This window comes from Hippopotamus amphibius, chromosome 7, assembly GCF_030028045.1.
Source record: "Hippopotamus amphibius kiboko isolate mHipAmp2 chromosome 7, mHipAmp2.hap2, whole genome shotgun sequence".
Lineage (NCBI taxonomy): Eukaryota > Metazoa > Chordata > Mammalia > Artiodactyla > Hippopotamidae > Hippopotamus > Hippopotamus amphibius.
In genome coordinates, this window is record NC_080192.1 from 69,246,988 (window position 1) to 69,260,328 (window position 13,341).

The window sequence follows — 13,341 nt, forward strand, 5'->3', positions numbered from 1 at the left end:
TATTTAGGGCTTTTTGAGTTTCTTTTAATAATATTTTATAGTTTTCAGACTGTAAGTTTTGCATTTCATTTGTTAAATATATTCCTAAGGATTTTATTCTTTTTGATACTACTGTAAGTGGAATTGTTTCTTAACTTCATTTTTAGATTGTCTGCTACAAGTGCATAGATGTACAACTGATTTTTGTATATTGATCTCACATCTTACATCCTTGCTAAACTTGTCCTGATACATTTTTAGAAAATGGTCAGGATTCTCTTTATACAAGATCATGTTACCTGCAAATAGGTATAGTTTTACTTCTTCCTTTCAGTCTGGATGCTTCTTATTTTGTTTTCTTGCTGAATTTTCTTGGCTACTTCCAGTACAAAGTTGAATGGAAGTGGTGGGAGCAGATATGGTTCCTTATCTCAGGGGGAGAGCATCGAGTCTTTTACCGTTAACTATAACATTAGTTGTGAGGTTTTCATACATGCCCCCTTTAGGTTGAGGAAATTCCCCTCTTTTCCAAGTTTGTTGAGTATTATTATCATGAAGACGTGCAAGGAAATTTAAGATTTATTCAAGTTACGCCCTACCATTCCCTTAGACCAAAATTGGTGTTAGTTAGGAGTTGGTGCTAAAATCTGCCTTCTCTACTCCTAGTCCAGGTAGCAGCACTTCCTGGAGGAAAAACACACACCTGAAATAGGTGCCAGAATAGATTTGTGCCTAACATAAGCCAGGCCTTCAGTACCACTCATCAGTTATTACCCTTACTCTTTGTCAGTTTCCTCTGCTAATCCCCTCAATAACTCTTCTCTCCACCATCCTCAAGCCCCCAGTTTAATCCCCATCTTCTTTGTTCTCAAAGATTATGTTGACCCTTAGAATACCAAGAAAATGAAGCCAGCCCACATCCCTACCTAAGTATCTACTCACCCCCTAGCCATTCTGCCTTTCCACAGGTCTCAAGGTCAACTCAGGGTGAACTGCCCCCTGGACCCCAGCCCTACATCTCTTGGATGATCCCAGTCCTTCCATCAGTCATCATCTCTCTGTTTTGTAATTTTGGTCTGTCTAATAAGTTCTTCCTGTCAGTCAATTAAAAAACTCAATCCTCTCCCATATTAGAAAACTTCAGGACTTCCCTGGTGGTGCAGTGGTTAAGAATCCACCTCCCAATACAGGGGACATGGGTTTGAGCCCTGGTCCGGGAAGATCCCACATGCCACAGAGCAACTAAGCCCATGCGCCACAACTATTGAGCCTGTGCTCTAGAGCCCGTGAGCCACAACTAATGAGCCCATGTGTCACAACTACTGAAGCCCGAGCGCCTAGAGCTCGTGCTCCACAACAAGAGGAGCCACTGCAATGAGAAGCCTGTGCGCCGCAACGAAGAGTAGCCCCTACTTGCCACAACTAGAGAAAGCCTGTGAGCAGCAAAGAAGATCCAACGCAGCCAAAAGTTAATTAATTAAAATTAAAAAAAAAAGAAATATAGTTCACAGACAATACTATGCTAGTTTCAGGTGTACTACCTAGTGACATGACATTTGCATACAAAATACGCCCTGGTAAGTCTAGTAACCGTTTGTCCTAAGCCAAGATCCTTTAATGCTAGTCAAATATTTATTTAGGGGAGGTGGAGAGAATTTTAGAAACATTCATTTACCAATTCACTTCCTTTAGCCAGAGTCACAGTTCTGAACTAATCTGTAAAAGATTTCTCACTTGTCTCTGATTCTAATTCTTTCCTTAGTAATGAGGGTATGTGTGAGAGATTTTCTTACAACAGAGAGACATTGAAAAACATATTAAAGTTTATTTTAAAGATTATTTTTATTTATTTTAATTTTTTAAATTTTATTTGTTTTTATTTTTATTTTTAACCGTGCCCTGCAGCTTGTGAGATCTTAATTCCCAACCCTGGCCACCACAGTGAAAGCACCAAGTCCTAACCACTGGAAGCTAAAGGTTGTTTGTTTGTTTGTTATTTATTTATTGCCTGTGTTGTGTCTTCGTTGCTGCACACAGGCTTTAGTTGCGACGAGCAGGGGCTACTCTTCATCGTGGTGCATGGGCTCCTCATTGCAGTGGCTTCTCTTGTTGCGGAGCATGGGCTCTAGGCACGGGCTTCAGTAGTTGTGGCACGTGGGCTCAATAGTTGTGGGTCACGGGATTAGTTGCTCTCAGGCATGTGGGATCTTCCTGGGCCAGGGCTTGAACCCATGTCCCCTGCATTGGCAGGCGGATTCTTAACCACAGCGCCACCAGGGAAGTCCCCCACTAAACGGTTTTAAAATAAAACAAAGCGCTTGGGACTTTGCTGGTAGTGCAGTGGTTAAGAATTTGCCTGCCAGTGCAGGGGACATGGGTTCGATCCCGGGTCCAGGAAGATCCCACATGCCTCAGAGCAACTAAGCCCATGTGCCACAACTACTGAAGCCCGCATGCCCTAGGGCCCACGAACCACAACTACTGAGCCCACGTGCTGCAACTACTGAAGCCTGTGAGCCTAGAGCCCACGCTCCGCAACAAGAGAAACCACCACACTGAGAAGCCCGCAAACTGCACCAAAGAGTCCCTGCTCGCCACAACTAGAGAAAACTCACGCTCAGCAACAAAGCCCCAACGTAGCCAACAAAACAAAACAGAACAAAAACAAAAAAAAAGCACTTGTTCCTGAAAACTATATTTACGCCATATACTAGTCCTTAAAATCCTTCAGGACTTCCTAGATGGCGCAGTGGTAAAGAATCCACCTGCCAATGCAGGGGACACGGGTTCGAGCCCTGCCCTGGGAAGATTCCACATGCCACGGAGCATCTAAGCCCGTGCGCCACAACTATTGAGCCTGTGCTCTGGAGCCTGTGAGCCACAACTACTGAGCCCATGTGCTGCAACTATTGAAACCCACGCACCTAGGGCCCATGCTCCACAACAAGAGAAGCCACTACAATGAGGAGCCTGCGCACCACAATGAAGAGTAACCCCCGCTCACAGCAACTAGAGAAAGCCCGTGTGCAGCAACGAAGACCCAGCACAGCCAACAAATAAATAAAGTAAATAAATTTATAAAAAAAAATCCTTCAGAATTTCACCTGACTAGAACTGCATGCCATGTAACCCAAACATTGTACTCAGACTACAACAGAGTGTTATGTATCTTGTCAGCAGTAGTCCTTTTTGGTGGGATTACATTTCAACCTCTGTTAATGGCATCCTAGATCATTTACTCCTTCATCTGGCTGGAGACTCTGCCCCAGCCTCATACCCTGCCATTTTCCTTGTTCTGTTTTCTGACAATCCTATCCTCCTCTTTATTCTTACACAAAATATCAGGTTCCCACCTGCCTCCAGGCCTTTGCACATCTGTACACTCAGCCAGGAAGGCTCATCCTCTTCCTCCCTTCAACCTCACCTGGGAAATACCTACACTCTTTGGTCCTCAGCTCAAAGTGCCTTTCTCAACAGAGTTCACAGTTTCTGTACTTTTCTTTCTTGGCATTTCTTGGAATGTGCTTGTGGGCACACATTTGTGTAAATATTTGATTGTTTGTGTGCCCTACTAGATTACATGCTCCACTAGGTTAGGGCTTACAATTTTTTAAATCATGGTCCACAAACTACTTACTCTGGCCAATGCTGAGAAAATGATTTCAAGCAACAATTAATGTGTAAACATAACAGTAATTTTAAACAGTGGGATACAAAACTATTTACCCAATGATTCCAATTTGGGAGAAAATAATTATGCATAGAAAAAAAGAACCGTGAAAATACACTAATTAAGCAGGAAGGGAAAATAAGTACATTTGTATTTGTTTAAAACAAACAAACACTGAATGGGTCTATGGAGGGGTAGGGAGCAAGAACTTTCTAATGTGTATTTTTTAAAAAATCCTGTTTTGATTTTTCAACCATTAGAATATATTACCTTATCAAAAATATTAAATGTTTGCAAGACAGAAATATACTAATAGTGATTATCGTGGAAGCGTGGGACAAAGATTTTGTCTTCTACTTCTACACATTCAGTGAATTTTCTAGAGTGAATATGAATAACTTCCATGGTCAGAAACAGAATGGGCTTTTTTTTTTTAATTTTTATTGGGGTTTAATTGATTTACAATGTTGTGCCAGTTTCAGGTGTATAGCAAAGTGAGTCTACAATACAAATACATAAAGGATGGACTTTTTGGAAAAGATCTTTGGCGACCTCGGAGCGCACAGTTTCCGTGGAGTCAGGAAAGAGCGGAGCAGGGTTGAAAAGGCTCCCACTGCAAAGGTGAGGGGGTGGGTTTCTGTTTCCAGATTTCTACACGTTTGTGTGCTGCAGGGAAAGAACCACGAGAGAGGGAGAAGGGAGAAATGCAGGCAGAGGATGTGGCGAAGAGGTGATGGGCCCCAGAGATGTCACTCCCGTGGGATCTTTCGCAGACCAGGGAGCTCCTGCTCTGCTTGTATTGTCTCCTAAGTAGGAGGGCAAAGAAGAAAAGGGGGAGTAACGGTCTTTAGCGGCTTCTATGCAGCAAAGAAAGCAGGAAAAAGTAGATACGCCTTCCACAAGGGACAGTACAGCGCCGCCACCGAGAAAAGCAGTCACAGCGCAGAGGAACTAGCAGAGCCACGCCCCACCCGGCCTTTCCCCAAGCCCCGCCCCGCGCCAGGGTGGGGCTGTGGGGGACGCACTCAGGAAGGGGCGGGGCATGAGCTCTGAGCCCACGCGCTCATCTCGCGAGAGCAGTAGAAGGCGGAAGCGCGGTCTGTGCAGGATGAGGTTCTTGGTTGCGTTCGTGTTGCTGGGCGTCGCAGTGGCGGGTAAGAACCACCCCCCCGCGCCCCCCCATCGCGACCCGCCTCCAGTAATCGCACTCTAGCCCCCGGGCCCACCGTCCTCACCGTGGTCGATCGCCACCTGACCTCACTTCTTCCCTGCGCGACCCTCGCCACCCCTCCGCTCGCCATCACTGCCCTCCCCTGTTTGCCCGTTGCAACGTTCTGAGGATTCCTTTCCCCCGCCTGCCTCTCTTCAGCCAGATGGTTTCTCTGTTTCAGACCCAGGGGCGCTGGCTTCCTCTCCAGCCGCCATAACAGTCACTCCGAAGGCTTCTACAAGAGCTCCGCAGCAGTTTACCCAGAGCCCGCAGTCTGAGCAAGAACACAGTGACAGACCCCCTCTGAGCCAGCACACCACGAAAGCCGTCACTGGCAATTCAGGCCCCGAGCGGCACACCACGAATGACGGCCCTGACAATTCAGGCTCCGAGCGGCACAACGCGAATGACGGCCCTGACAATTCAGGCTCCGAGCGGCACAACGCGAAGGACGGCCCTGACAATTCAGGCTCCGAGCGGCACAACGCGAAGGACGGCCCTGGCATTTCCTCCAGAGACCAGTCCAGCAAGCCGGTCTCCAGCCCCTCTTCTGATAACAAGGAGCCCACCAACCCTGATTTAAACGCACCAGCTGATAAAGCTCAGCAGGCTTCCAGAACTGAGTCTGGGGAAAACGTATTGCTAGACTCCGACCCCTCTTCTCCCCAGCAGGAGGGAGAAGGTAAGTCTTTAGAGCCAACTAAAGATGAGGAGCCCAAGGAAACGGAGGAAGGGGATACAGAGCCTGAAGACGGTGCACCAGCCAAAGACGAGAAAGAGATGCCTGGCCCTGCCTCCAGTGAGAACCGTGAAGGGACAGTTTTGAATCCCTGGAGTAGGGAGAAGGATGACCTAGTGTATAAGGATAATCTTGGAAGTGCCAGTGCAGAGAGCAGCCACTTCTTTGCATATCTGGTGACAGCAGCCATTCTCGTTGCTGGCCTCTATATTGCCTACCACAATAAGCGGAAGGTAAGTCAGGAGTTACCTTAAGAGGAGGAATGAGATTTCCTCCACCCTGAAAGCTTGGTGTGTGGGTATCCATCACGCATCTGCCTGTAAGCACTAGGAATTTAAAAACAAACTTCAGTTTTTTTTCTGAGACCCTGCTAGGGTTCTTTATTTTTGTTGTAGCCATTGTGTATCTCCATGTCTTTTCTGAGTGCCTTCTGCTGTTGCTGTCAGGTTTAGGACATTATTATGATCTGACCCAAATTAGGGTCTCCTCCTGTAATCCTGGAATTTACACTCCATCACAGTCTGAGAGGACCTGAGTACCTGACCGTTTCTAAGTAGTTAGAGCACTTATCTTCCTGTTTCCACATTCAAAAAGACAGTGCTTCCTGTCTTTTTATTATTTCTAGCTTGTTTTCCCAAGCTTTCGTCTTCCTCTGCAGTGGCAGAAAGAATGGTTACATAGTCTTCAACACTAACAGCAGGAAGCCTAGAGATCATATTTTGCAGTTAGTTGAGTTTCTAATTAGAAGAAAGGCCAGAAATTGCATGGATACAATCATCTTTTACTGCGGCAAGGTTTGTTGTGTTGCTTAGTAACCACTCTAAGGACAAAATAATTGCATTTCTTTTTTTTTTTTAATTGAAGTGTAATTGATTTACAGCGTCATGTTAGTTGTTTCAGGTATACAGCAAAGTGATTCAGTTTTATATATATATATTCGCTTTCAGATTCTTTTCCCGAAATGATTACATTTCTTATTGAGCCCTAAGAATTTAGTAGTTTCTATAGGCTGGATAAAATTGAAGTATTCAAGTCATGATAGCCATAAGGCCTAGGGCTGTGAGAGGTGAGGGAAGACATTTAGTAAAAGTGTTATATTCCCAGGAATTCCCTGGTGGTCCAGTGGTTAAGACTCTGAGCTTTCGCTGCAGAGGGCACAGGTTTTTGCTCCCTGGTAAGGAAGCTAAGATCCCATGTGCCTTGCAGCATGGCCACAAAGAAAAAAAAGTGGTGCATTCCTTCTTCTTTATCCACGTGCTCCTCATGGAGAGTAACGTTAGGTATGAAATGAGAGTGGCAAGGTTAAAATGAAGCAAAGTGTGGAGTGAGAGTACCTTTGCAGATAAGAGGGAATTACTGCTTAATATCAAGATAAAAGGAAGGAGAATGGCTTAGCCTGGAGGTGGCTAAGTTGGGGAAGAGTTGGTGGTTCTTTCACCAAGTGCTCTTGAGTAAATCATGTAGACTCCCAGAAGCTAGAGCCCAGAACAGCCTTCTGCATTTGTCATTTGCTGTTTAGCAATATAAAGGATTCTGATGTAACTAGCGCCGCCCCACCCCCCCATCCTCCTTATAATTGTTAATAGGGCCTTTTTGTGGATGTCCTGATTTTTTTACTGTCAGGGTCATTAACACATGGGCCACCAGCTGATTACCCCTGGTTTCAGAGACTGAAATATGTCATTATAGAGTCACTTGTTAATCACTTGCTTGTTTCTTTCCCCCAGATTATTGCTTTCGTCCTGGAAGGTAAAAGATCTAAAGTTACACGGCGGCCCAAGGCCAGTGAATACCAGCGCTTGGACCAGAAGGTAAGGAAGGAAGGAAGGATATGCAGTCTCAGATGGGCCCAGCCATGGGCTTGTGTCTGGCATGGCGGCGGCCGCTGATTCTGGGAGTGCTGTAGCCATCACCCCCACCCTTTCCAGACCACAATGTATAGACGTGCATATGACCACCACGTCTGTAGTGTTAGAGCTGGAAGAGATCCTCGAGACCTCTGTAGCAGCTTCTTCCCTCAACAGATGAGGAATCTCAGGTCCAGAAACATTGTGATTTTCTCCCTAAGTTCCCACTACAAGTTCCTGGCAAAATCAAGACCTGAGGGCAACTCCCTCGGCTCCCAGCCTGTACTTTTCACACTCCGTCACCACTTCACAAATTTTCATAGGCATACGACTCACCCTAGGAATCGTGATAAAAAGCAAACTCTGTATGGGGTGAGCCTATGCTGCTTCATTCTAGGAAGTTTCCATGTGACACCACAGGCTGCTGGGACTGCACTCTGGGTAATAAAGCACTAGACTACACTCCCCAAAAGCAAACAAATCCAGAAACGTAGGATCTGGGAGCCTTCAGCTCCCTAGATCAGCGCTGCAGATAGACTTCCTAAGTGCGGCCAGCCCAGGCCCCTGCCAGAAAGCAAAGCCCTCCTTCCACCCTAGAGGCAGCCTGCCCGAGCAGGAACCCCCTGCCTTGTTGACGGCACGCGCCCTCCCTCCCTCTGTGCAGCGACAGCCAGGACGTGGGTAAAGAGTAGTCAGTGCCTGACTTCCCACAGGCAACACAGTCCGCATGGGCAGCACGTACCAGCTACAGAGTAGCCCACACGGCTCAGGACCTCCTGGTTAGCTAGCCTGGTAGGTCAGCTTCACAACATAACCCTGGCCCAGTACCTTCCCAGATAATTGACTTTAAGGATTTCTTTTCGCTCTTGTAACATTTCTTTTTTCTGATTAAAAACAATGCACATGTAAATAAATAAATAAAATTAAAAAAAAAAACAATGCACGTGTAAACAACTCAAAACAATACACAATGGCACAAAGTAGATGCCAAGATTCCCATATGCCCTCCACCAAGTGTGTATCTTTCTAGTGGATGTTTTTTTTCAAACTGACTTTTAAAATAATTTTTGTGCTTTTATTCTCTCAGTTGCTGTTTGTATGGTGGAGGGTCAGTTTGTCTTAATTTTGAATTTTTCCCCTGAACTGCAACACCTATAAGATCTTTCCCCCACCCCCCGCCCCAGAATCAGAGCAGTGAGATATAGTCCTCTGGAAAAAGGATGCGTGTTACCAACGAATTGTTGCTCTCGTTTCAGATTTGACTTTTCTGTTCTTGAGAACCTTGTCCTCCCTGCTGATTTGTTCCTAAATCAAGAAAAATGAAGAGAAAAATACTGTGACTTAAGAGACAACCCCTCTTCTTGGGTTTGCTGGCAAGTCCGGGCCGGCACAGGCGGAGGGGTGGGGGTTGCTTTGGTTTTTGCACCTGCACTTTGGCGACCTTGTCCTCCTGTGTTCCCGTTATTTATGCTGGTATCTTCCAGCCTGTCCCCCTCTGAGTGTGAGTAGAGGAGCATGTGGTACCCAGCTGTGACCAAAGGGAGATCCCAGCCTGGGGCGGGTGCCGGCTGCTGACTGCCCTCCCTGGGGCCTTGGCCCTATGGTGAAGTTAGCCCTTGCAAACAGCATTGTACCCGCCACTCCTTTTACCTTCGGGGACCTAGGAGAAAACTGCAGGTTGAGGTCTGTTTCTACCAAGACCTCTCCCTTTGAGGGAATATGCACTACAAGAGATGTAGAAGGTGGTGAATACTGATGGGCAAAGGGCTCCTTTGAACATAATTCTCTTCAAAGGCTTCAGCAGCAAACCAAAACAGCAGCTAAAAAATGTGCTATATTGCCTGGGAGTCCAAGCTGCCTAGTGCAAGCTCTTCACCTTCTTCCGACGTTTTCATGTGACTTAAGATGAAGTGAAGCTACTTGCATTTGTTGTGCTGAGGAGAAAACTGAACTTGGGGGTTCTGGGAGGAAAGCTGTAAAGCTGCTGTTCCCATCACAGATGTTTTAAAAATAGCAGTGATGATTATTGAAACACTGTGTCCATCTCTACTCACCATCCTTATAGGAGCTTTTTGAAGTAGGGTGAGTTCATGCTTTAGGCAAGGAAGCCCGTAGGCCTGTTTGGTTTGGGTCTGCAGATTTCGAAGGGCTTTTATGAAACACGTTTCCCACAAACTCTATTTTACCTTTGTTGCCTAAAATAGACTTACATTTACAAACGGACTATACTCTCTCCTTTACGTAAATCTAGTTAATGGTCCTTTTATCTGATATAAAACGCCAAGGTCAATTAGTAACAATTGTCCTTCTGTCCCGTGTCAGGGTTATTAAAATTTAAGAAATTCAGAGAGTTCCCCTAGGGTAACGGAGGGTCGTGTCTTGGATCAGACTGTTGTTTGACGTTTTATTTAAATCTGTTCTAGCTGTGCCGCCTTAGTATCAGGAGCCTAAAGAGAGTTGTTTCTGCAAAAACAAAAAACTGAAGGAGAATAGCTGATCTCAGGAAATGTGAAGAATGTGGGAAGTGAGAGGAATAGGGTGAGTTCTAGGCTGGTGAAGTCTGGCGGAAGAAGGGGCCATCCTGTTTGTCATGGAATCTTCCACCTCGCTTGAAACAGCCCGTGACTTTGAGTTGGGATTTTCACTCTCTGCAGGTAACATTTGTAGGGCTCAGAAATGAAGGCTCTGCTTGGCATCGTCCCCTAAGACCATGGTTATTTTATTCCCTTTTCTGTCTCCCTTTTCTGTCCCTTTCTTCCTCCTCTCTAATGGTTTCTCTTTCTGCCTGTCTCCACTGGCCCCTTTCCTTCCACCTTCACGCACACCCAGATTCCCCTGCTCCCATCCATCCTATTTGTGGTCCATTCTGCTCTTCAGCGTCTCCCAAAGGTGTTGCTTCCATGCCCTTCCCATTCATCCTCCTCACAAGCTTTACAAACTCCTTTTGGTCGCTGTCTTTCTGCTAATAATGTTTTCCCAGAGGTTCAGATCACCAGGTCCACTGGCTTGTTCTCAAAGCGTAGTCTTGTCCCTGATAGAATTGGACACTGAGACCATCCAAATTGAACTTCCCCTCTTTTGGTCTCTGTCCTGGCTTCTGAGAACTCCTTGGCCTTATCCTGTGCTGGTTGGGGAGAGGGCCCTCAATGACAGGTCTCTTCCTTCGTCTCCTCAGAGGCTCATCTGTTCTTTATCCTCTGAGTGAGTGACCCCCCAAGTTTCTATTGTTGGCCTAGTTTCCAAAGAACCCAGTTCTGCCATGTGCTTGGTCATCCTGCTGTCACTGGAATGGAATTTCTCTCTTCTACCCATTAAGCCGCCCCTCTCAACTGCCCAGTTTCTTTAATTATCTCAACTCCAAAGTGCAGACTTTTGCCATTTCTATCTCTTGTCACAAAAGTCCTATCCATTTTTTTAAAAAGTAGCTCCAACTACAGTCTTTTCTTCCCTTTTGCCCTGCTTCCCTGCCCCACACCCCCATGCATTCCACTTCTCTTTCGGATTTTTTTTTTCCCCTCCAGGAGCCATTTTAATTGGTCTGCTGTCCATTTTTTCTCGCGTGTGTAAAGAGACCCAAGTGGTCTTTCTGAAGGACTTGCCGGGATCTGAAGTGTCTGTCTCGTGGCTTCGAGACTCGAGCTCATGGACCTGGGTGTTCAGGGCTCCCCAGGCTGGCACTATCCTGCATCCTCGCCGGGCCCGAGGCCCTTCCGGTCAGGCACCCATCCAGGCCTCTGTGCCTCTTCACCCTTGCCGTGTCCTGCAGTCCCTGGCCTCCGGTGGCTGTTTCTCAGTGAGGGCACTCCCCCTTCTCTTCTTGCCCTTGCCTCCCCAAAACCAGTCTCCTCAGGGCCCGCCTCGAGTTTGCCCTTGCACCTTCCTGACTCCTCGCCCCATGTGACTGGCTCTTTCCATCTTACGCGAATCGCTTCTAACAGTGCCACTCACACATCTCGGACCTGCAGCAAAACAGCGCGGTCGGTATCTGACATCCCTGTCTGGTCTCCCCAAGACTACGAAGCGTCTCGCGTGAACACCCTCGGCACTGTCTGCGTCTCCGCCCAGCACGGGACAGTCCCCAGGGACTCGAGGAGTTCAGTTCCTTCTTGCAAAGGAGACGTGGTCTTTGTTCAGGACATCTGACGGTGACTTAACTGAGGCCTCACACGGCTCTTTCTGGCCACTGGTTGTTGCCCCTCGTTGATGGATTTTGCTAGGAAGGAGGAGAGAAGAACGCAGGGTTGGTTCCAGGCTCCAGGAGGGTCAGCACCAAGCGGACGCACGTGTCTTGTTGTGGAGTCCAGCTAGCTTCACTTTTGGAGCTCTTGAGGAGTATGGTTTCTTGTGTGAAAGAGTACAATAGAATTTAAGTGTCACTTTAGAAATTGTGCTGAAAGAAATCTCCCACACCGAAGGAAAAGTTGTTTCCTGGGTAGTGGTCTTTTTGAAGCTAAACTCTCTGAAGCGTGTTTTCCTAAAGATTGTGTAGATGAGGGTGAGCGGGCCGGGGGGGTGGGGTGGGGGGAGATCAGCGGGGGGCGGGGCCGGGGGCGGGGCCGGGGGCAGGCATGAGGGGCCTCCTACCCAGAGAGCTTCCATTCCCACTCCCAGTTTTTGCTTGAAGGGTGGTTTCTATTTGAAGGAATCTGTGCTTCAGAATTGCTTGAAGAGTCTACCTAGAAAGGCTAAGATAACTCAGAAAGACCTGACAGCTAGCTATGTGTACACACTGACGTTTCTTTCCCCATAGCTTTTAATGACACTATTAGTGACAGAATGCTACACCTCTGAAATTCCCAATAGTGATTCTCATTTTCTTCTCCCATTTCATGTCTTTTAATTAAAAAGCCTGCCCCACGTTTTTGTAGGGTAGCTGGATGTGTAATGCTGCACGTGTGATGAAAGCTAGCACACTTGGCACACGTTCTGAGTCACTGGAACAGGGAGGAGAGCACGCCGTACACCAGAGCCTGTACTTCGGCCAGCCTTTTTCTGAAAACTTTTGCTGGGACCGTTGTGTTTGGCGTTGCCTTGCTTAAGAAAGAAGGCCGGGAAGAGATTTTCAAGTCTAACTGAACTATACATCCGGAACCAAGACTGAATCTCAACTCAGTTCCATAAGTGACCTGTGACTCTCCTAAATATCCCAATCTAGAAACTCCTCTGTAAAGGCATGGGGTCTGAGTGTATAGCGTTTCAAGCTGCCAACAAAGCCAGCTTCCTCACACTCTTCGATATTCCTTTAATTCAAAAGTCTAATGTGTTCAATAAATGGTGGGTTGTTGAAATTGTTGCCCTTCTTTTTTGTTTACCCAATTAGCAGAATACCACTGTTTTGCAGTGTTTTATATTTCCAGCTTGTAACAACGATAATTACTTGATTGTACGTCTTTAAAGCTTATTTGGTCTGTTGATAAGTATTTTTGCATATGTAATGTTTTACCTAGCTTCTGTGAATGCCATCACTACGTAGTTTTGTATCTCTGCACAGAAACCAAAATTTCAAACATTAAAGCTCTGAAAGTCATTACATTTAATTTTCTTCCTTTTTTCAAAAAAGCGTAGTTGATAGACATTATATTGGTTTCAGGTGTACGACATAGTGATTCGACATTTGTACACATTACAAATTGATTACAATAAGTCTAGTAACCATCTCTCCCCATACAAAGTTATTTCAGTATTATTGATTATATTGTACCTCTTAATCCCCCTGTTAGTATTAAATGTGATTAGTGCTGCATTACAATTGACTAAAATAAGGCCTAATGTAAAAGGTCAGTTTTTTTGGTTTTTTTGACCTTTAGCCTTTAGTCACCTTCCCACCTGATCCCCATATAGGTACCAATACACTGGAAACGCACTCCCAGGCTTTGCACGCAATCTGTAACTTTCC

The 13,341-nt window shown here is 46.2% G+C and overlaps 1 protein-coding gene across 1 annotated transcript; it reads left to right on the forward strand.

The window, feature by feature from the left end:
* The first annotated feature begins 4,743 nt into the window (after positions 1-4,743).
* Positions 4,744-12,982, forward strand: TGOLN2 (trans-golgi network protein 2). The gene is made up of 4 exons (XM_057741244.1): positions 4,744-4,803; positions 5,041-5,831; positions 7,326-7,409; positions 8,702-12,982. Exons 1-4 carry the CDS (start codon positions 4,758-4,760, stop codon positions 8,705-8,707), a joined length of 927 nt encoding a protein of 308 aa, XP_057597227.1. The 5' UTR covers positions 4,744-4,757; the 3' UTR covers positions 8,708-12,982.
* Positions 12,983-13,341: the final 359 nt, after the last annotated feature.